This window comes from Myotis daubentonii, chromosome 6, assembly GCF_963259705.1.
Source record: "Myotis daubentonii chromosome 6, mMyoDau2.1, whole genome shotgun sequence".
Classification (NCBI taxonomy): Eukaryota; Metazoa; Chordata; class Mammalia; order Chiroptera; family Vespertilionidae; genus Myotis; species Myotis daubentonii.
Window position 1 is genome coordinate 85,688,194 of NC_081845.1, and position 24,408 is coordinate 85,712,601.

The 24,408-nt window shown below is 43.1% G+C and overlaps 1 protein-coding gene and 1 pseudogene across 3 annotated transcripts in view; both read left to right on the forward strand.

Moving 5' to 3' along the window:
- The window catches only part of XPO5 (exportin 5), a 51,918-nt gene that overhangs the window by 21,661 nt on the left and 5,849 nt on the right, over positions 1-24,408 (forward strand). For all 3 annotated transcript variants that reach the window (XR_009453502.1, XM_059701574.1, XM_059701575.1), the window contains 10 exons: positions 1,688-1,843; positions 4,132-4,173; positions 4,486-4,575; positions 5,947-6,146; positions 7,274-7,373; positions 9,115-9,296; positions 19,254-19,354; positions 21,018-21,114; positions 21,947-22,083; positions 24,025-24,122. Coding sequence is in view for 2 of the 3 variants with exons in the window: in XM_059701574.1 (XP_059557557.1) it covers positions 1,688-1,843; positions 4,132-4,173; positions 4,486-4,575; positions 5,947-6,146; positions 7,274-7,373; positions 9,115-9,296; positions 19,254-19,354; positions 21,018-21,114; positions 21,947-22,083; positions 24,025-24,122 (1,203 nt within the window). In the remaining variant the exon portion in view is untranslated. The remainder of the gene's footprint in view (positions 1-1,687; positions 1,844-4,131; positions 4,174-4,485; positions 4,576-5,946; positions 6,147-7,273; positions 7,374-9,114; positions 9,297-19,253; positions 19,355-21,017; positions 21,115-21,946; positions 22,084-24,024; positions 24,123-24,408) is intronic.
- On the forward strand, positions 6,556-6,652 carry LOC132237774 (U6 spliceosomal RNA; annotated as a pseudogene).

Here is a 24,408-nt window from a genome sequence, read left to right on the forward strand (position 1 = left end):
GCTCAGTGGTTAGAGCGTCGGCCCACCAATTGAAGGATCATAGATTCGATTTCCAGCCATGGGCATGCACTTTGGTTGCAGGGTTCCATCCCCAGTCCCAGTTGGGGTGCGAGTGGAAGGTAGCCAATCCATGTGTGTCTCTCACATCGATGTTTCTCTTCCCTTTCCTCCCCCTCACTTCTACTCTCTCTAAAAATCACTGGAAAAAAATCTTCAGGTGAGGATTAACAACAACAGTAACAATAGTAATTAGCATTAGGGAAAATTAACTGTTTAGGGAAAGGTCCCTGAAAGTTCAAAAACAATGAAAGTAATAAAACAATTGATGGTTTTAACTGCATAGTTTTTTAAAAGGCAAACTTGGAATAGTATCTGCAATAAATATGGATGGGATTGATATCCTTACTCTCAAAAGCTTATCTCTCTTAAACATCACTAATAGAATATAACTGATATCACTTGAGAATAATTTGGCAATATATTGTATAGAATAGATTATAATAGAGCAGTGAAAATCAATTAGGCTTATATAATGAATAAGGATGATTCTCATAAACATAATGTTGACCCAAAACAGCAAGCGACAAAAGTGAATATATTTGAGGTAAAAGTACACAAAAATGAAGGAATCCATGAATTCATGAACACCAAATTCAGGATGGTGGCCACCTTATGGCTGGAAAGGAGGTTATGTGCACAGAGCAACCATAGTATCAGTAACATCTTCTCTAAGTAGTTGTATGGAGGGTCATTAAAGTGTTAGACCGTTTTTAAAGGTCTGGAATATTTAACAATAAGCTTTTTGTGTAAGTTGATAAAAACACTAGAATCCAATGGAGAAATAGATAAAAGATATCAGATAATATACAGAGGAGAAACTAAAGTAGTTAATAAATACGGAAAAAATCAACCTCAGTAGTAATTGAAAAAATGCAAATTAAATAACCTTCTGTTTTTCCTAACTAAAGTTTTAGGGAACAGATTCATTGCTGCTGAGAACATGGTAAGAAGGGCACATTAATGGATCAAGAATCAACTGATAAAACCTGTAAAGGAGGAAAGCAGCCTGACTTATATATATTCATAACTTTTGACCCAATGATTCCAGCCACCCCCAAAAGTCTCTTATTCAAGAGAAATAATTGATATGTAGCCAACATTTTTTTGCAAAGATATATATTAGCATTATATACAATGGTGAAGAACTAGAAATATTCTAAATTTCTAATAGTAGGAGATGCTATATCTTTAAGATAGTACATGGTGGCATATATGACATTTTTTTTTTAATCCTTACCTGAGGATATTATTCCACTGATTTTTAGAGAGAGTGGAAGAGAAAGGGAAGACAGAAGCATTGATGTGAGAGAAACATATTGGTTGGTTGCCTTCTGCATGCACCCTGACCAAGGTCCGGGCCAGGGAGGAGCCTGCAATCGAGGTACATGCCCTTGACTGGAATCGAACCCAGGACCCTTTGGTCCACAGGCTGACGCTCTCTGTCCACTGAGCCAAACCGGCTAGAGCTGAAAAATTTTAATACCGTGGAGTGATGCTTTGAATTTTATGGATTAGAAAGTAGTATACCAAACCATATGTGGCAACTGTCTTATGTATTTATAAACTAGAGTCCGAAGGAAAAGTGGTTATCAGCTGTGTCAATCTCCTTTTCATGTCTGTATTTCAGGAAATCCCTGTTCATGATGGAATAGAGCTATTGCAGATAGTCCTCAACTTTGACACTAAGGACCCTCTCATTCTGTCTTGTGTCCTCACTGATGTCTCAGCACTCTTTCCATTTGTCACCTACAGACCAGAGTTCCTGCCCCAGGTCTTCTCTAAGGTAAACTCCATCTGCTTTGTAAACTTTATTTTGGCATTTCTAAGCTAATGTATGTAATTGTTTTTGAAAGTGTGTGAGACAAGTTAATAAACAGACAGCCGTTTATTCATTTACCAGATATTTACTCAGTACTTATTGTGGATCAGAAACCCTGCTAGTAGAAAAGCCTGTCCTTTAAGAGCGCTCTGCTTGGGAGGAAACGCATATAAACAGATGTGCCTATTTGGCATTGCTATTATAGACATGTACACTGAGAAATGGAAAGAGTAGCTAGAGCAGCGGTTCTCGACCTTCCTAATGCCGCGACCCTTTAATACAGTTCCTCACGTTGTGGTGACCCCCAACCATAAAATTATTTTCATTGCTACTTCATAACTGTAATTTTGCTACTGTTATGAATCGTCATGTAAATATCTGATATGCAGGATGTATTTTCATTGTTACAAATTGAACATAATTAAAGCATAGTGATTAATCACAAGAACAATATGTAATTATATATGTGTTTTCTGATGGTCTTAGGCGACCCCTGTGAAAGGGTCGTTTGACCCCCAAAAGGGGTCATGACCCAAAGGTTGAGAACCGCTGACCTAAAGGGAGGGATCAGAACGTGCTTTCAGATTGAGGGGATTTGTGAGAGGTCAGTATGGATAGTTTTTGAGTTTCCAGTTTAGGTGACTAGGTGAGTAATGGAGTCCCACCTGAAGGAGAATACTGGATCAGGAGGGAGAGTAGGAGTTAGGAAGAAAAGGGAGTGAATTCTGTTTTGGAATACTATGTTTGAGGTATGTGTACAATAGCTAGGTGGAGAGACCTCACACTAAATTGGCTATTTGAGGTTAAAGGTCTAGACCAGCCTTGGGCAAACTACGGCCCGCGGGCCGGATCTGGCCCGTTTGAAATGAATAAAACTAAAAAAAAAAAGGACCGTACCCTTTTATGTAATGATGTTTACTTTGAATTTATATTAGTTCACACAAACACTCCATCCATGCTTTTGTTCTGGCCCTCCGGTCCAGTTTAAGAACCCATTGTGGCCCTCGAGTCAAAAAGTTTGCCCACCCCTGGTCTAGACTCTAGAAAATTACAAGCTAGTATTAAGGCATCGTCATTATAGAAGTGTCAAGAGGAGAAGTGAAGCCCTAGGGAAGAGGAGAGGTAGAGTTAGACATGTTCCTCAAGCAAGGAACCCCGGAGATCACCATCATTGGAGGAGGATGGCAAAGAATGAGAAGCCCCAAAGGAAAAGAGAGAGAGAGAGAAAGCCAGAGAGAGAGAGAGAGAGAGAGAGAGAGAGAGAGAGAGCCAGAGAAGTGGAGAAAATGTTATGTGACAAAGGCCAGTAGAACTTTGAAAAGGTGAACTCATTTGTCACAACAGAAATGGAGAACTGGAGAATGTCCATTAAGTTTCTAAGTAGACCATTGTTAGAGTGTTACTGCGTCATAGTGACTAGGGCAGCAGTGAGGTTGCATTGTGTTAAAGAATAAATGGGATCCTGGCTGGTGTGCCTCAGTTGGTTGAACATCATCCCGTGCACCAAAAGGTTGTGGGTTTGATTCCCAGTCAGGGCTCATGCCCAGGTTGTGGGCTCAAGCCCTAGTAGGGGGCATGCAGAAGCAACCTGTCGATGTTTTGCTCTCACATCAATGTTGCTCTCTCCCTCCTCCTTTCTCTCTCTCTCAAAATCAGTGAAAAAGTCTTTGGGGTACGGGGGTGGGGGCGTGAAAAAGTAAATGGCCTGGTGGCTCAGTTGCTTGGAGTCCCGTACACCAAAAGGTTGTAGGTTCGATCCCTGGTTGGGGCACATACTTAAATTGCAGGTTTGTTCCCTGGTTGGGGTGTGTACGGGAGGCAACAGGGCCATGTTCCTCTGTCTTCTCTTTCTCCCTTTCTCTCTCTCTCTAAAAATGAATTTAAAACAAAAGTTGTCCTCAGGTGAGGGTTAAAAATATAAAGTAAATGGGAAGTTAAGGTGGAGTTAGGGAAGGATGATCACTGAAGTTTTAACCGTGGAGAAGGAAGAGGCATCATTGTAGCTGAGTGTGTGTGATGGCATGGATTGTTCTGAGATTCTTTGTAAAGTGTTTGCTGGTAAGATTGTGAATCTCAAGCCTCTCCTACTTATCTGAGAAAACAAACATCTGAAACTTTGTAATGGCAATTGAAAGCCCTTTCGTTACCGTATTGTAACACTTTTGGGATTTTGTTGGAAACTTTGTAACTACTGTTTAAAAGAACTTTAGTTAGTTGGTACTGATGAGTGGCCTTTTTCTCCTTCCCCATAGCTATTTTCGTCTGTCACTTTTGAAACTGTCGAAGAAAGTAAGGTAAGACCATTAATTCAATAAATTCTACTTCTTGGGAGCAAAAGTATGAATACCTAACATTTAGTCTAATAAGAAGGGTTAGGTACAGGCAGGAGATGGTCATGATAAGGTCTTTTGTACTGCAGATACTTTAGGGCAAACAGTAGATATGTGTATTCATGGTGACTATAAATGTGACTCTATTATACTCTCACAGTTGTAAAAAATGATTGAATTTGCCTCTGGAGGGAGGTATTTACATGATAATAAGCGGCATCTGTAAATTATATTATATTGAAAGTGGCTCTGTGTTTGTTGAATATTTCTTCCCAGGCCCCCAGAACCCGGGCAGTGAGGAATGTGAGAAGACATGCTTGTTCCTCCATCATCAAGATATGTCGAGACTACCCTCAGCTCGTGTTGGTAAGCCACTGGATTTGCCAAGTAGTCACTGAGACCTGTTGAGTTCGGTTATATTTTTTTTGTAAATTCAGTTCTATTTATACTCACATAACTAGAAAACAGGGAACTATATCTTTGCTTAGGATAAGCATTTTTTAATTTTTTACTAGATGGCTGGTGCACAAATTTGTGCACAGGTGGGGGCCAGCCTGCCCGCCCCAATCAGGGCCGATTGATTGGGGGGGCGGGGTTGGCTGGCCAGCCCTGCCCCCTGGTCGAACTCCCAGTCAAGGGGACAATTTGCATATTAGCCTTTTATTATATAGGATTTTTATTGATTTCAGAGAGGAAGGAAGAGGGGGAGAGAGATTGAAACATCAGTGATGAGAATCATTGATCGGCTGTCTCCTGCACGGCCCCTACTGGGGACCAAGCCCGCAACTCAGGCATGTGCCCTTGACTGGAATCGAACCCGGGACCCTTCAGTCCCCAGATTGATGCTCTATCCACTGAGCCAAACCAGCCAGGGCAGGATAAGCATTCTTGAATAAGTGTCTTGTTCCTCTCCTACTTAGTAGTAGAGTTAAAAATGCAAACTATTCCCTCAAAATAAACAATTTTCCATATGGATGATACCAAGTTTCCCCATCAGTGTACACCTCTTTACTCTGTGATGTTCTTACCTGCTACTGCCAGATGGTAGAAGCCAGATGTGAACCCCTTTCTTTTTTTAAACATATTTTTATTGATTTCAGAGGAAGGGAGGAGGAGGGAGAAAAGAAACATCAATGATGCAAGAGAATCATTGACTGGCTGCCTTCTGCACACCCCCTACTGGGGATCAAGCCCAAAACCCAGGCCTGTGCCCTGACCAGGAATCAAATGGTGACCTCTGGTTCATAGGTCAACACAACCACCGCCACACCGGCCGGGTGAACCCAATCTTTTTTTTGGAGGGTTTTAAGAAGAAATGTATTACTATTTCAAATTACAAAATAACCAGAAATTTCTTCTCTGAACACAAAGCAGTGTGTGTGTATGTGTATGTGTGTGTGTCTGTGTGCGTGTTTGTGTGTGTGTAAATAAAACAAGCTGATCTTTGCGAAGATATTGTAAAACTTGATGTAGGAAAAAGACACATTGTTTTCACAATTGCAGTATGGGAAATTGCAGTTACCCCAATATTCAAGACAATCACCTCTGCCTAAATTGCCTTGCTTGTCCAGGCGAAAGAGCATTCTATCCAAATTACTAAGGACATTCCTATAGGCTTGACCTTCCTGGGGTTGCTTTGGTCCTCTTTCCACCTCCTGAGCGACTCACCTCTTCCTGAAAATCAGACCTTCACCACCTCTAGTTTTTTGTTTTGTTCTTTCCCTTTCTGATCTGCAGCCCAATTTTGACATGCTTTATAACCACGTAAAGCAACTCCTCTCCAATGAGCTACTCCTCACACAAATGGAAAAGTGTGCCCTCATGGAAGCCCTGGTTCTCATTAGCAACCAATTCAAGAACTATGAGCGTCAGAAGTTGTTCCTAGAGGAGCTGATGGCACCAGTGGCCAGCATCTGGCTTTCTGAAGACATGCACAGGTAGAGGAGACCCTTTGCCACTGACTGTCACTGCACTCAAGCACCCATTCTATTTTAAGAGCTATGCCCGGTCATGGGGATGTAAAGCACAGCATAGGGAATATAGTCAGTAATATTGTGCCAGTCGGGTACTAGACTTATGGGGGGAGCACTTTGTAATTAATATAAATGTCTAACCACTATGCTGCACACCTGAAACCTAATACAAACTAATATTGAATGTCAACTGTAATTGACGAGGGGGGGGCGCTATGTCTGGAGTGGGAGTGTAAGGATATCGAGATGTAATGACACAGTGATATATGAAGGTCTCAAAAAGCAGCCTGTATTTGAATTGCTAAAAATATTCCCTTGCTAAACAGAGGTGTAGGGAGGGAAAAGAAATGAGTAAAAATGGATTATATGGACATCTCGCTTTGGCAGAACATACACTAAAATTGGAACGATACAGAGAAGATTAGCAAGGCCTCTGAAAAAAAAAAAAGAAAGAAAGAAAAGACCATCTTGCCCTGGCCGATGTAGCTTGGTTGGCTGGAGTGTAATCCCATGCACTGAAGGGTCGTGATTTGATTCTTGGTCAGGGCATCGAGCCACAGTGACATCTGATATGTCTGCGTTGCAGCACCAGTACATGGAGAGAAGTGAGAACAGCCAGAAATGAGAACATAGTAGGAGCCGCAGAGCCACACAGAGTGCCCACATAGCATTTTCAAGCTTGTATTTTTTTTTTTCTAATAAGAGAAAGTTTACTTAGAAAGTTACAGAGGCAGTAGAGTGAACCAGGTGGGCTCAGGAAACATGTTACAGAAGCAGGAGAAGGGCCCTTGGAGCTTAGAGAGAAAGGCAGAAATAATGGGCCTGGAGGGAAAGGGGGCCGGGCAGGGAAAGGGGCAGGCATGAGAGAGCACACGGGGAAAGAAGAGGGGAAGGTACCATCAAACTTGTATTCTTAAACCTGTTGCTAATAACATTTAGAAGTGAGAAGAGAAGTTTAAACCTTCAAGTGAAAGCTGACAATGTGATTAAACTCCTCCCATTATAACAACTGTTCATAGCTTATTAGCTCTGTGGAAGAAACTGTCCTTGCTTAAAGTCATGGTACAGCTTGTCTTCCCCCCATCCTTCAGAGTGCTGTCAGATGTTGATGCATTTATTGCCTATGTGGGTGCAGATCGGAAAAGCTGTGACCCTGGCCTGGAGGATTCCTGTGGCTTAAACCGTGCACGAGTGAGTAAACCTCCTCTGGGAATGGGAAGTTGAATTGACCATGGGTAGGAGTAGGGGTGTTGTCATTTATGTTTTCCCTATATGGGTTAGAAATCTGGGACTATTCACTTTCCTAAGCTGTTTTCTTTTGTCTTGAATTCTTTCTTGTTTTTAAATATGTTTTTATTCATTTTTTTTTTTTTGTTAATCCTCACCCAAGGATATTTTTCTTTTCTTTAAAAAAAAAACAAAACATTTTTATTGATTTCAGAGAGGAAGAGAGAGAGATAGAAACATAATTGTGAGAGAGACACATTGATTGGTTGCCTCCTGCACATGCCTTGACCAGGACCAGGATTGAGCCTAAAACTGAGGTACATGACCTTGACCAGATTCAGACCCTTCAGCACTCTATCCACTGAGCCAAACCAGCCAGGGCTGGTCTTGAATTCCTGAGTTAGTTTCCACAGCAGAGCAGATGGTCCTTCCTTCTTTCCTTCCTTCCTTCCTTCCTTCCTTCCTTCCTTCCTTCCTTCCTTCCTTCCTTCCTTCCTTCCTATTTTTAGTCACATATTATTTACTGGCAATACTTTTTTAAAATTTTATTATTATTATTGATTTTAGAGAGAGAGGAAGGGAGGGAGAGAGAAACAGAAACATCGTTGTAAGAGAGAAACATTGATCTGTCTCCCACACGTGCCCTCACCGGGACTGAACCCACAACCTGGGTATGTGCCTGACCAGGAATCGAACCATGACCCTTTTGTGCATGGATGACGCTCCAATCAACCGAGCTAAACCGACCAGGGCAAGATGGTCTTTTCTTTTTATTTTTTTTTTAGGAGCCATGCTAATCTCTGTATTGTTCCAATTTTAGTGTATGTGCTGCTGAATCGAGCACAAGATGGTCTTTTCTGTTAAGTCATTATTTTGGCTTTAAGGATCTCTAAATAGCTCTGAAGACTGAAGGTATAATGAAGAAGTAGGTCAGCAGGGTGAATCCTTCCTGCTGTTGCTCTCTGGCATGTAAAGTCCTAAATGGACTAACTTGCAAACCTGAGATTTTTCAGTTCTTTGCTACTAAAATAAGCATTGTTCTTGTTAGGTCAAAAGTTGTATTAATTAACCTGGAAAATTGGTTGAGAGTACTGTGAGTGGGGATTAGGGCAAAAGCTGTCAAGGCTTAAGCTGAAGGGTGCTGAGTCAATTCAACAACAAGATGACATGTTGTTGCCTGTCGAAACACTTTCTTTTGAAGCATGTCCAAGCCACCTTCTCATTGGGGTCCTGCGAGAGGATCTTAGCCTTGGAAGGGAGTTTCTAGAGCCTACCACTGCACTTGACGATGGCAGTGGAAGGTCTTGACCTGAACAGAAGAGCCCTGGTCTGTTCGCGCAGTGGTTAGAGCGTCAGCCTGTGAACCGAAGCGTCGTGGGTTCGATTTCCCAGTCAAGTGCATGTACCAAGGTTGCAGGTTCTCCAGCCCCAGTAGAGGCGCGTGCAGGCAACCAATCAATGTGTCTTTCTCATGTCGATGTTTCTTTCTCTCTTCCTCCTCCTCTCTCTCTTCCACTCTCTCTGGAAAGCAATGGGAAAAATATTCTCGGGTAAGAATTAAAAAAGAGAGACAGGGATGGTGGCAGGGGTCTTTTCCTTCTCTCTGGTCTCTGTATCACCTTTGCCATAACCTTGCAAATATCTAATAGCACTTTTGTCTTTTCTTCCCCTTTTATGTTTACCATTCATTTTTGTTTTTCTGTAGATGAGCTTTTGTGTGTATAGCATTCTGGGTGTTGTGAAACGAACTTGCTGGCCCACTGACCTTGAAGAGGCCAAAGCTGGGGGATTTGTGGTGGGTTATTCGCCCACTGGGAATCCAATCTTTCGTAACCCCTGCACAGAGCAGATTCTGAAACTTCTTGACAATTTGCTTGCCCTTGTAAGGTGAGTTGGAATAATGTTTTTATGTTTTTTATTTGTTGTTATTTTTTTACCTTAAGAATCTTAAAAGTTAAACCTGTCTTATTTCTTCAGATCATGGTGGTCGTAAATGAGGCATGAGGACTCACTTCTTTCTTGGGGGGCGGGGTCTTTTTTGTAGTATGTGTGTGTTTATGAGAGAGAGAAACAGGATTTGTGGTTCCACCCATTTATGCATTCATTCGTTGATGGTTGTCATGACCGGGGATTGAACTTGCAACCTTGGTATATTGGGATGATGGCTCTAACCAACTGAGCTACCCAGCCAGCATGGCCTTTTTTTAAAAAAATAACATTAGTTTTGCCGTGGCCAGGCGGCTCAGTTTGTTAGAGCATCGTCCTGTATGTCAAAAGGTTGCAGGTTCCATTCCCAGTCAGGGCACATATCTAGGTTGCAGATTTAGTCCCCAATTGGGGTACATACAGGAGGCTACTGATCCATGTTTCTCTTCCTCTCCTTCCCTCCCTTCCCCTTCTCTCTCTCTCTCTCTCTCTTTCTCTCTCTCTCTCTCTCTCTCTCTCTCTCTCTCTCTCCCTCCCTCCCTCCCTTCCTCCCTCCCTTCCTACCTCCCTCCCTCCCTCTCGCATCAATAAAAACATATCCTCAGGTGAGGATAAAAGAAATAATAATAACATTAGCTCACTTGCATTGTCTTACATTCCAAGTGAACACATGATGCTAATCCCAAAATGGCTTTTCTCAATTTCAACCTCCTCTGTGTTGTTCTACTTTTTTATACCTCATCCATACTTTTAAACTTGCTAAGTTTTATTTGTTCTAAATTTTTGCCACTAAAGAAATTGTTCATTGGGAGCAGGACAGTTGCTTTCTGTAGTGATGCTTCTCTGGGTGGTATTCAAATGAGCTAATCTGAATTTATCAGCAATGACTCTTGATAGAAAATGGACCAAACATCCAGTGGCTGATCATGCCAACGGAAGGCATGATACATGTTCCACCTCCCTTTCCTAGGTGTTTATTTTTTAAAGCTAGGTCCTTAAACCAGCAGCATCAGCTTGTTTGAAATGCAGAATGGGGTCCCACCCCAGACATATTGAATCAGACTCTGTATTATAACAAGATTCCAAAGTGGTTCTTATACACATTAAAGGTTCAGAGTCTCCCTGGCTGGTGTTGCTCAGTTGGTTGAGTGTCGTCCCATGCACCAGAAGGTTGCTGGTTCGATTCCCGGTCAGGGCGCATGCCTGGGAACTTGCTGTGCAGGAGGCGGTCAGTGTTTTTTTGTTTTTTATTTTCTCCCCCCCCCCCCCTTTCCTTTCTTCTCTAAAATATCAATAAAAACCTGATTTTTTTTTTTGAATATATTTTTATTGATTTTTTACAGAGAGGAAGGGAGAGGGATAGAGAGTTAGAAACATCCATGAGAGAGAAACATGGATCAGCTGCCTCCTGCACACCCCCTACTGGGCATTTGCCCGCAACCAAGGCACATGCCCTTGACTGGAATCGAACCTGGGACCCTTGAGTCTGCAGGCCGACGCTCTATCCACTGAGCCAAACCGGTTAGGGCAAAACCTGATTTTTTAATAAAGGTTCAGAATCACTGTTATAATTACATGAGCTAATCTACTCAAATGGAAGTAGGTCAAGTCTAGGCTTGTTAGTTACTTGATGTATGTTTGATGATTCAGAGATGCTCTCCACAGAGAAAGATAGGCTTTGGATGGAATTCAGTTTGAATTAACCAAAGCAAAATTCGATGCTTACATCTCAGTACTCCTGAGTCACAGGTTAGGGCTCTGTTACAATGCTTTTCGGCCTCTGATACAGGGTGTAAGAGTGGAGTCTCAACTGAGCAAAACAAATTACTCTTGTCTCAGGGACACTCTGCTGGCAACAGACAGCTTACCAGGGGTGGGCAAACTTTTTGACTGGAGGGCCACAATGGGTTCTTAAACTGGACCGGAGGGCCGGAACAAAAGCATGGATGGTGTGTTTGTGTGAACTAATACAAATTCAAAGTAAACATCATTACATAAAAGGGTACGGTCTTTTTTTTTTTTTTTAGTTTTATTCATTTCAAACGGGCTGGATCCCGCCCGCGGGCTGTAGTTTGCCCATGGCTGGCTTAGACTATAAGCTTAAGAATCAAAGGTTTAAAGAGTTCGTTGATGACGGTTTAAAGAGGAGTGTCTGAAAGAGTTGTCACTGTGGATGTGTCTGTGGAAATAGGCAATGTTTTGTTCTGATTTCAAAAGGAGAAAAGAGATTTCAATCATAAAGAATTATGGCTTGCATATTGAGAGGGAAAAATAGCCAAGGAAAGGTTTGCTTCCATACTGATGTTTTTAAAACCCAAAGGTTCTTCAGCTTAGAGAAATGTGAAAGTGATGAAGTCAGATGCAACAGACTCAAAGACCCAGCAGCCTTTTTAGGGCTGTGGCCAGAGTCCATGTGGTGAGAACCCTCACCTGGAAACGGTTCATTCCTGGTTAGACGAGGCCACAAGAACAGCATGCTTGTCATCTTGATGTTTTTCTAAGAGTTCAGTGTTTCTGGGAAGTCAGTCAAAAGGTATTTTGAAAATGTTGACTGTAATTAAGGAGCATTTAGGTTCCTTGAGTAGTGTGCAGCTTGAGCTATTGGAGTTTTGTCTTGTTTTTGTAGTAAATTTTATCTTGAAGTATAACATAAGGACAAAGTATATATATAATTAAAGGGCACAAATTAAGAGTGCACGTAGGTGGATTTTCACAAGATACATACATACAGTCAACACCCAGATCAAGAAACAACCTTATCCAACAGCTTTTCAAATCATTACCTGCCTCTCCAGGGTACCCCTCATTCTGACGTTTAACGTTTTGCACGGTTGTTTTAGCTTTAATAAATGGAGTCAGAAGCATGCACTTCTTGTCGGGCTTGTCTTGCTCAATATTACGTTTGTGAGAGTCATCGTGGTGTTGCACATAGTTGTGGTTTGTTCATTCTCATTTCTTGTGTGGTATTCCATCGTGTGAATGTGTTGAATCTTATCCATGTAGCATTGATGGACTTTGGGGTAGTTTCTAGTGTTTTCTTATTACAAACAATGCTGCTGTTAACATTCTTGTAAATATCTGTTGGTATACACGTAATTTCTGTTAAGTTAGAAGTAGAACTCTACATGTAAGAGTAGAATTCCTATTTTATAAGGTATGCATATTTTCTGTTTACATCAATAGAACCAGATAGTTTTCTCAAGTGGTATATTAATTAATTTACAATTTGCATTTCCACCAGTTGGAGCTGAGAGTTTCAACTCCTTGTCAAATAGTCTGATAAGCAAAAAAGCGTCGTGGGTTCAATTCTGGTCAAGAGCACGTACCTCAGTTGCAGGCTCAACCCCGGGCCCTGGTTGGGGTGTGTGCGGAAGCAAACAATTGATGTGTCTCTCTCACATTGATGTTTTTCTCTCTGCATCCCCCTCCCTACCACTCTCTTTAAAAATCAATGGAAAAAAATACCCTCAGCCCTAACCGGTTTGGCTCAGTGGATAGAGCGTCGGCCTGTGGACTGAAGGGTCCCAGGTTCAATTCTGGTCAAGGGCATGTACCTTGGCTGCGGGCACATCCCCAGTAGGAGGTGTGCAGGAGGCAGCTGATTGATGTTTCTCACTCATCGGTGTTTCTAACTCTCTATCCCTCTCCCTTCCTCTCTGTAAAAAATCAATAAAGTATATTTAAAAAAATATCCTCAGGTGAGGATTAACAAAAAGAAACCAAACAAAAAAAGGTCTTAGAGCTATGCTATCCACTATGTTAGCCACTAACTGTTGTAATTAGCTGTTGAGCACTTGAAATGTGGCTAGTTTGAATTGAGATAAGCTGTAAGTATAAAATACACGCCACATTTTGAAACTTATTGCAAAAAAAGTATAAAATAGCTTGTTAATAATTTTTAATGTTACCATGTTGAAATTTTTTTATGCATTGGTTTAAATAAAATATTAATTTAACCTATTTCTTTTCACTTTTTAAGTTTGGCTGGCTAGAAAATTTGTAGTGGTTTACATTGTATTTGTGTTGGATGATGTTATTTCTAGTGGGTTGGATAGAGGACAGATATGGGGAGCACAACTCGCCAGTTCTCAAAAGGTACCTTGTCGTCATTATCTGTTTATAATAGCAGCTTTTCTGCTAGCTTGAAGTTTGTTACATTGTTTCTGTTTATCTTCTGTATGTTCTGCTGAAATCTTTAAGTGTGTGAAGTCTTATTTAGCATAGAGATTATACTCATAGCTGGTGATATTAAAAATATAGGGGTTGGCAAAAGTAGGTTTACAGTTTTGAGAACTCGGAACAGTTTATTCTTGTCTTTTCTTTTTTTAATATATTTTTACTGATTTCAGAGAAGGAAAAGGGAGAGATAGAAACATCAATGATGAGAATCATTGATTGGCTGCCTCCTGCACACCCCTCACTGGGGCTTGAGCCCACAACCCGGGCATGTGCCCTTGACCAGAATCGAACCCAGGACCCTTTAGCCCACAGGCTGATGCTCTAGCCACTGAGCCAAACCAGTTAGGGCTATTCTTGTATTATTATTTATTAACTAGAGGCCCGGTGCACAAAAATTTGTGCACTGGGGGAGAGGGGGTGGTCCCTCGGCCCAGCCTGTGCCCTCTCGCAGTCTGGGACCCCTCAGGGGATGACCACCTGCTGGCTTAGGCCCGCTCCCCAGGGGATTGGGCCTAAGATGGCAATCAGACATCCCTCTGGCAGCCCGGGAGCCCTCGGGGGATGTCCACTTGCCAGCAGGGAGAAGACCTAAACTGCAGTCGGACATCCTTAGCGCTGCTGAGGAGGCAGGAGAGGCTCCCACCACCACTGCTGTACTGGCAGCCGTCAGCCTGGCTTGTGGCTGAGCAGAGCTCCTCCCATGTGAGAGCACACTGACCACCAGAGGGCAGCTCCTGTATTGAGCGTCTGCCCCCTGGTGGTCAGTGTGTGTCATAGTGACCAGTCATTCCCAGTCCTTCTGCTGTTAGGGTCAGTTTGCATATTACCTTTTACTATATAGGATAGAGGCCTGGTGCATGGGTGGGGGCCAGCTGGTTTGCCCTAAAGGGTGTCCGGATCAGGGTTGGGGTCCCGCTTGGGTGCCTGGCCAGCCTGGATGAGGGGATGATGGCTGTTTGCAGCTTGTCACACCCCCTTCAGGGTAGGGGTCCCCACTGGGGTGCCTGGCCAGTCTGGGTGAGGGGCTGAGGGCCGTTTTCAGGCTGGCAGGTGACTGAAGCTCCCAACCTCTCCTTTTTTTCTTTTTTTTTTTTATTCTGGGATTTATTTACCTTCTATGGCTGTCACTGCAACTGAGAGCTGGCTTTAGCTCTGAGGCTCGGCTCCAGCTCTGAGACCTCAGCTGCTGAAAGCAGGTATCTGGGTTTGTTTGGCTTCTATAATTGAAACACTGCGTTGCAGCTCCAGCTCTGAGGCCTGTCTGGCTGAAAGCAGGTTTTTGGGGTTTGTTTAGCTTCTTTAACTGCAACATTGTTTCTTACAGTGCAGCTCAGAGGCCGCCAGCGGCAGGCGGGGAACCTTGGCTTCCTCCATCACTGGAGCAAGCAAGCCTCCTGTTCGCTTCAGCTGCCTGGCTGCCGGCCGCCATCTTGGTTGGCAGTTAATTTGCATATTGCCCTAATTAGCCAATGGGAAGCGTGTCGGAGGTACGGTTAATTACCATGTTTGTCTATTATTAGACAGGATTAGTGTATTACTTATTTGTATTACGACTGTAAACCTACTTTTGCCCTCCCCTGTATTTCAGATAAGTACAGGTTATCCATAAGTTAAAACTTTTATTACCTAATTGTCTTTTTCTTTGCCAAGCAGTAACTAGTCCCTCTTAATGTGGAACCAGAGAGCTCTAACTTGCCAGTGTGTCAGGAAAGGTGATAGTTCAGGAGCCTGAATATTACTAGGTGTTGTAGATGCCCCTGAACAACTGACCTGGAGTCAGAGGTATCAGAGCAGTATGTACTCTGAGTCCTCCTCTTCTTGTGCATTAGAGGTGCGGCCACTGTGTTGGTACCACCTCTTGAGGAGGAGGAGAATACAGGGAATACAAGATTCTGTTGTAGCTCCAGGGACATTTGACATGTGATACACTAACCCTTCTGTTTTCTAAATTTTCTCTTTGGATCATACCACACTTTAATCAAAGAATAAGAAACAGTCCATCAGCTTTCTGTCAAACTTAATTTCTTCAGGAAACTGATATTATCAGAGATCATTTTATCATATCAGACATCTTCCAAATAAAACTCAATTCAGGAACTAAAAAGATGGCTCATTGCAGCTTTTAAAAGTAAATGGTGCCCTGGGTGATTTTTCTCAGTGATTAGAGAGTCAGCCCGCAGACCGAAGGGCATGTATCTCAGTTGCAGGTTCCATCTCCACATCTCCAGCCCGGTCGGGGCGCGAGCAGGAGGCAGCCAATCGATGTGTCGCATGTCAATGTTTTTCTCTCCTCCCCCCTCCTTCTAAAAAAATCAATGGAAAAAATATACTCGGGTGAAGATTAAATAAATATGCTACAACATGGACAAACCTTAAGGACATTGTGCTAAGTGAAATAAGCTCGTCATAAAAAAAGAAATAATTGTTGAAAGAAATTTCAAACCTAAAGAAAGGTTTAAAGAGTTTATTTGAGCCAAGGTTTTGGGGCCAGTCAGGGAAGCAAAATCTCAAAGGATTGAGATATGATGCTCCAAGAAGTAGCAATTTTGCAGTTTATTTTATACATTGGAACAGCGGTTCTCAACCTGTGGGTCGCGACCCCTTTGGGGGTCGAACGACCCTTTCACAGGGGTCGCCTAAGACCATCGGAAAACACATATATAATTACATATTGTTTTTGTGATTAATCACTATGCTTTAATTATGTTCAGTTTGTAACAATGAAATTGGGAGTCACCACAACATGAGGAACTGTATTAAAAGGGTCGCGGCATTAGGAAGGTTGAGAACCACTGCATTAGAATCAAAGGAGAAGACATAAGGAAGATTACATGAAATCCATTGGTGGCAGGTTAAGAGCAGAGAAAGTAAAGCAAGAGAAATCTCTAGGGTTGGATACAAAGTAAAGTGGAGAGATACGTGCTTCTTTTACATTGATGGTGCAGGATACTTAACATTTAACATACATAGTTGACAGAGATATGCAGGTAAAAGATCATAATGAAGAATGTTGGGGTTGTCTGACCGTACTGGGGTGTTTATCTTTGGAATTTTGTAGAAGAGATCATTTTGACATTTTATGTATATTATTCTTGGACAAAAACAATGGACAGAACTTGCCCCAGGTAGAGATTAATCTATCATATATATATGCCTTAAGACCTGACTTCTTTCCATTATAATCTGTTCAGTTAGGAATTTTTACATGATCAAAGCATTCTGTGTGGTTACTTTCAATCATTGATCTTGTCAGGCTTGCCAAGTAGCTCCATTTTTGTTCACGTACTGTATGATTTCACTTGTATGAGGTACTTAACGTAGTCAAAATCATAAAAACAAAGTGTAATGATGGTTGCCAGGGGCTCAGGGAAAGGAGGAATGGGGAGTTTTTGCTTAATATGTATAAAGTTTGTTTTAGAAGATGAAAATACTTATGGGGATGGATGGTGGTGATGATTGCACAACAGTGTGAGTGTATTTATACCACTTAAACTGGACACTTAAAAATGGTAAATTTTATGTTATATAATTTTACCACAAGAAAAGTAAAGCCTATTGCAAATGTTAGTGTAAGCAAGTCAGGCCACTGACTGGGAGAAGGTATTTGCAAACCAGGAGTTGCAAAGGACCAGTTTCCAGTAATTCTACCTGTTTACACCCACCACAGAATGTTATGCCCAGATTTCAGGATCCCCAAAAGACCACCAGGGAACCAGCCGAGTCTGATGCAAAAGCAAAGAGTCTTTATTCGAGCTAGCTCGGCTCCCCGACCACACTCACCAATGCAGCAGCAAGCAGCAGAGAGAGGGCTAGCTCTGTGGGAAGAGGGGTTTTATAGGGGGGTTGGTGTAAGGGGAGGAAAGAGGACTGTGGGCCCTGCCAATTGGCCAGGCGCAAGTCGGTGTCTTGTTACACAGGATGTGGTTGTATCTATGGCGCGCACTTCCCTTGATTATCATTGGTTAGTTTAAAGAAATCCTGGGTGTGGCTAGCAGAGGCTTGGGCTTCCGGGAGGAAGCTCCTTGCTGAGCACATGGCTAATGGCAGCTGCCCAAAAATGGAGGATCCAGGGTAAGATGGAGGGCGTAGCCCTCGCCCTTTCAAGAGAAACCGTCACATGTGTACACAGGGAGACCTCTTCAGAAAAGTTCATTGCTGGGCTGTTTGTATAAGCAAAAGAGTGGAGACAATTAATTAGCTTTTAGTAGGAAGACAGGGAAATAACCTAGAAGTAACTTATTACGTGACATTCTAAAATGTAGTTTACCATAAGTGAAAATATTATCAAGTGTACATGGTTAGATCTTAAAAAGAATGTTGAGCCCAGCTGGCGTGGCTCAGTGGTTGGGCGTCGGCCTATGAACGAGGAGGTCACGGGTTCGATTCCTGGCCAGAGCACATGCCTGGGTTGCGGGCTCCGTCCCCAGTAGGGGGCATGCAGGAAGTAACCAACCCATGATTCCCTCTCACCATTGATGTTTCCATCTCTTTCTGAAATTAAAAAAAAAAACACATTAAAATAAAGAAGAAGAATGTTGAGGATTGTGTTTTTTTAATAAGCGTGGTCTAAATGTGCATCTTAAATATGTAACCTTGCTACTGTCTGTTATATTTTGTAGCTTTCTGTATGTTTGAGATGTTTTATAATTAACTTTTAAAAGAAAAATAGGTAGTTATGCTCTTTGGCTGTAGATTGTTCAGTAGTACCATTGCTGTGGGCAAGAGGGACTACTATAGATAGCAGTAGAGGGGCTATAGACCATAGATGGCAGGTAGAGGGGCTATAGACCATAGATGGCAGGTAGAGGGGCTATACCATAGTTGGCAGGTTAGAGGAGCCTACCAGTGGTCAGCAAACTGCGGCTTGGCAAACCACGGCTCGCAAGCCATATGCAGCTCTTTGGCCCCTTGAGTGTGGCTCTTCCACAAAATACCGACTTCTGCACATGGGCCACAAAGTTTCAATCGTACTGTACGTGTGCGCCCGCACGTGGTATTTTGTGGAAGAGCCACACTCAAGGGGCCAAAGAGCCGCATGTGGCTCGCGAGCCACAGTTTGCCGACCACAGGGCTATACCATAAATGACAGGTAGAGGGCTATACCATAGATGGCAGCTAGAGGGCTACTGTAGATGACAGGTTGATCAGGTCCACAGTCATTCCTGCTTAGTCATACAAAGCCAGTAACTGCTCAGGTAAGTCGTTTTCGTGGGGAACAGGCACGCATTTTGGGAACTGGATGTTCCTCCAGGGGGCTGAAACAACTGTCAGAGCATTGTATGGTCCATGTTCTTGGAATGGAGACAACATTTGAAAAATGGGAGCATGTTACCATTCGCTCTGTGTTCCTCCCTGTGCATCCACAATGCCTCTGACATTGCATCCTGTATCACTGGCAGTCAGAAGATGGAGTGCCAAGGCACAGCCTCAAGTTTTAAAGGAATTTGCTTCCTAGCCTCAGACTGTGATATTGTCTAGCTATCTCAGAATTTGGTTTTCATCTTGATTGCTTTGAGGTTGTGTACTATACAGCTGTACTTAATAGCTTCAAGTCTATTCTCTTTTCCAGGGAAGCATTTACATGTATATACTGTGTTTTCTCCCCCCAGCCAGGAGTAGCGGTGACAGGGAGATTTGTCTATGTGGAAGTGTAGTGTCACTGAATTACAAGGTGAAACCCACTCTTGCCTTCTGCAACAGACTAGGAAAAGTTCATATAGCGTCCTTTTTTTCTTTTAGAACTCACAATACTTTATATGCACCAGAAATGCTAGCCAAAATGGTAGAGCCTTTCACAAAGGCTCTGGATATGCTTGAAGTGGAAAAATCTGCTATTTTAGGTAAGACATCTAGCCTTTTTTTTTTTCCTTGAAGTTCACCTTATCTCTAATGGGCTCCTCAAGCAGCCTCAGTGTGCCGTGTGTCTCCTTCTGGTCATGGCACTACCTTGACCACCCGTTTGTTCAGAAATGCATGTATGGAGTTCCCACAGGCATTTACGTCATTGTATAAGCATACAGAGAAAGTCTTCAGAGGCAGTGTCTCCCCCCAGCACCCCACCCCACATTAACCCTCTAGGTAGTGATGTGTGTTAGAGCCTTTAGATTGTAAATAAACCATAGTTTTTTGACCTGAAGTATATTAGCATAATTTTATGCCTTTTATGTATAGGAAAAAATTATTAAAATAATTAAGCTTAGATAGCTTTTATCAGTAATATGTTATCAAAAAATTTTAAGGAATACTTTCTAAGCCATGTTTCCTGGATTAGAATGTTGCTTTAACTCATTTTTCCCACTAGCAAATAACTGTGCAGTCATAATTGTGACATGTGCTGTGAAGGAAATGATTGAGAGACTGTGTGTTGGGGAGGAGTCAGAAGATTGCCCCCCAGTGGAGACTTGAAGGATGAGTAAGAGGTAACAAGAGGAGAAGCTGAGCATCTGGGCAAACAGATACAAGATGCTAAGGCATGCAGGAACGAGCTGGGTATGTCCAGGAAACAGAGAGGGCTGACTCATATGGCTGGAACAAGAGAGAGCAAGGCCCTGATGGTTAGAACTTAGAGCTGGAGACATCCATAGTTGTCTAAACCTTGTGCCTGTCTCTGAAGCTTCATGCTGGCTCTGAAGCTTTGTCACTACCTCCACAGTATCTCTTCGTTCCCAGCCATAACCTTGGGCCTAGCTGTGGATAAGCAATCCAGTAAGCATGTTAACGAGAGGAAGGGTGTTAGTTGGCCTTTCCAGAGCTTATGTCTGTCTTGGCCTACGTGGTCCTGGGCCATTTCCTTTGGCACCACTACACATAAGGTCCATGTTGCAGAAACCAGTAAAAATAAAACTGCCAAGAAATGTTTTGCCATTATAAAAAGTAGGTGTTGCTTCACACACACACACACACACACACACACACACACCCTTGCATTCAGTTATTCACATTAAACCAGGAACTCCTGCTATAGGAATATATGGCCAACCAAAACATACTAGAATGGACAAACAGTTCCTTCTGGCAGCTTCCAACCATGAGCAAGACTTGACATATAAAATAACCTCTGATTAGAAGTATATAAGGCAATTATTATACCTAGGTAAGTGGTTTTCATGTTGATCTGTTGTTATCTTGGGCTTTGCATAAAATTTAGCTTGAAAAAGAGGTTCCACACTTAAAAAGGGAGGCCCCCCTTCCTTACGGAGAGACCATTTTGAGTTGTCATTGTGTGTTTTGGTACAAGTCCCATCTGGAGAAACCCAAGCCAAAGTTGGAGTATCCAGGTCTAGTCTCGAGTCCTGGGTCCGTAAATAGCTTTCACCTTTTCCTACCAAGACAGTAGAGCTCTTGGCACCTCCAGCTGGTAGAAGACTTGGCCGCTGCTTGGCATTTATAACGCTCTCCACCCCCATCCCCACCCCCAAACCACATCTGCCTGTGATCGCGCTGTGTGGGTAAGTTGAGACTCGGCAGTGGGGCAGCGTGCGCCTGACCTGTGTTTCTCTGTAGGATTACCGCAGCCTCTCTTGGAACTGAATGACTCTCCTGTGTTCAAAACGGTCTTGGAAAGAATGCAGCGCTTCTTCTCCACCCTCTATGAGAACTGGTAATGAACCAATGCAGCCTCCACATTCTCTTCCTAGACATGTGTTGTGTAGGAATGGCCATGGTTGGACTTTTGATCTAGAATTAGAGCCAGGTAAGATGAGGCAAAATTTTGACAAGAAACTAATTCTAGTGTCAAGTCAAAATGCACAGTTTTCTTACATTTGCTCTTTTATAATTGCCTCATGTGCCTCAGCCCTAGCTGTGACTTGGTAGTTTACTAGCACGTCCAGCATGTCTCTTTCCGATACATAGCATGACGAGACCAAAGCAGAAGACACAGTGGAAAGGGTGCATTTCTCAGCCCTCACGACGCAAAGCCTGCCTTTTATGGGACGCTGGGAGGCGGCTGGCCAGATTTTGCTTTCAGGTCCGAGTTGTGGGGCGGGGAGGTAAGTGGCGCTCTGTACACTGCCACAGCCTCGGCCTCACTGACCCAGAGCTCCAATCAGCCAAGCTAACAAGAGGCTCTCCATTGTAAATCTGTATTACTTAGGAAATAATGAAGGCTACTTGATATTGGGTACCAAAGGATACCAACAACTGGCTTTCAAAAGATGCTGAACCTGCTATCAAGAAGTTTCCTTAAGAGTGGGAGGCAACGGGTGTTATTTTCACTTTTAATAAAAGATTAAGTCCACATCTTTGAAGTACACTAATTATGTTAAAGTTCTCTTAAGGAGTAAATATAATTGCTCTTCTAGCTGAGAAGTCTTATTGTTTGTAGACTAGAAGTCTCTGTACCAAAAATCCACGGCACAGAGGTTTCCCAGGGCAGTCGGGCTGGCAGTAGTAGATGTTGAATGTGTCATTGCCTATCATTTCCCTTACAGTTTCCATATCCTGGGGAAGGCAGGCCCTTCCATGCAGCAGGACTTTTACAGCGTGGAGCACCTGGCTACCCAGCTCCTCAGCTCAGCCTTCGTCAATTTGAACAATATTCCTGACTACCGACTCAGACCCATGCTTCATATCCTTTCAAAGTCCCTAGCTAACCCAGAAGATTGAATACAGGAACAGTTCATAGGCACCAGAGGAGGCAGAGCTGAGCTGCATGGAATAGATGGACTCTTATATCTAAGTATATAATAACCATGTCAAAAGGACAAGAAGATTGTCTGGCTGGGTGGCTCGGTTGAGCATCATCCCATTCACCAAAAAAGTTGCAGGTTCGATTCCCACTCAGGGCACATACCTAGGTTTCGGATTTGATTCCTGGTCAGGGCACATATGGGAGGCAACCAATCAATGTGTCACACATCAATGTTTCTCCCTCCCTCTTTGTCACTCCCTCTCTCTCCTTCACCCTTCCTCTTTCTCTAAAATCAATAAAAATATCCTTCGGTGCCCTAGCCGGTTTGGCTCAATGGTAGAGCATCAGCCTGTGGACCTGTGGACCAAAGGGTCCCAGATTCGATTCTAGTCAAGGGCATATACCTTGGTTGCAGACTCCTCCCCACCCTCCTACCCACCCGGGCCCTGGTCAGGGCACATGCAGGAGGCAACCAATTGATGTGTTTCTCTCACATCAATGTTTCTGTTTTTCCCTCTCTCCCACTCTCTCTAAAAATCAATGGGAAAATATCGTTCAGTGAGGATTAACAAAAATATTTATATATACTATTGGCCCAGTGCACAGATTCGTGCACATTGAAAGGAAATTAATTAGAAGAAATACTTTACTAGTAATGTCGCCATTTGCCCTTTATAATAGGAGTGTCAACCAAATTCATGATTGACAATGACAGATCAAAGCACACGAGTGATTGGCGCCAGTGAGAGCTTTATATGTATTTCACATGCATGCAATTTATTTTTAAATTGCCAGTGCGCATCATATGTAACAGCTGGTCGGTCGGTTGGACATACGGTCCGTCACTTTGCCTTTTATATATATATATTGTTTTCGTGAGGATTGAAGAAGAAAAAAAAGGACAAGAAGATTGAAGTAAACAATGGGAAGGCAGTCCAGGGGGCCTTGAAAGCTCGTTGCCAGGCACAAATCCTTACCATGCCACCTTTTTTTTTTTCTTTTCATTTTTATTGATTTCCGGGAGGAAGGGAAAGGGGGAGAGAGAAACGTCGATGATGAGAGAATCATTGATCGGCTGCCTCCTGCATGCCCCCTACAGGGGATCGAGCCAACAACCCGCACATAGGCCCTTGACCGGAATCAAACCCGGGACCCTCCAGTCTGCAGGCCGATGCTCTATCCACTGAGCCAAACCAGCTAGGGCTACCATCTCACTTTCATCCTTTTTGTATATTTTGTCAGGTGCTTCCTCTTTGAAATTGCACTCTCATACTTCATTGCCATTTGGATTTTTTTTTTTAATCTTTTGTTTAGTATCTTTTTTCCCTGCGTTATAAGAATAGTGAAAGAGAGTTTATCGCAAGAATGACCCTCCTGCCCTGACTGGTTTGGCTCAGCGGATAGAGTGTCGGCCTGTGGACTCAGGGGTCCCGGGTTTGATTCCAGTCAAGGGCATGTACCTTGGTTGTGGGCACATCCCAGTAGGTGGTGTGCAGGAGGCAGCTGATCGATGTTCCTCTCTCATCAATGTTTCTAACTCTCTATCCCTCTCCCTTCCTCTCTGTAAAAAATCAATAAAATATATTTAAAAAAAAAAAAAGGATGTCCCTCCTATTTTCTGCCCTACTTTCAGACAGCTCAGTGCCTATAACATGCAGCCTGGTAGAAGGGACAGTGAAACTATATCATGGAAATGAGTATCCATGCAGCGTAGGATTTTCAGAAAAGAGCCTGAAGATGAGGATGTTCTTGGCATCTTACAAGTCCTTTGTCGGTTGACTCTGCCCAAGGATTCGACCTGTTGCCTGACACATAAGGGTGCTTTAGAATGAGAAGGCATGTGTTCACGTACTAAAGCTTCTTAACCTGCTGTGGCAAGGGTCTTCGTGAAGCCTCTGGTGCTCTTCTGCCCCCCAGAGCACTATGAAGCCCTGGTGTCTCCCATCCTCGGACCTCTGTTCACCTACCTCCACATGGTAAGAGATTGGTCAGGAAAGGTGTGTGGCCTCTCAGGAGTCTTGCAAGTCAGGAGCTTCTGGAAGTGTTTCCCAGCCTTACCAGGATGTCTGCAACCAGCTCGTCCTTGCTACAGTGGACTAAGCAGCCCCCCAAGAACTAAACTGGTTTAATTGCCCACAAAACACCTGCAGAGTCAGCCTCTGCTCCTAACTTCCTGTTACCTGAGGAAAGGTGATCAGAGGAGTGCCTCCCCTGGTTCTGTTTCTCTGACTCTGGAATTAAGCAAGGGGCCAGCTGGGTAGA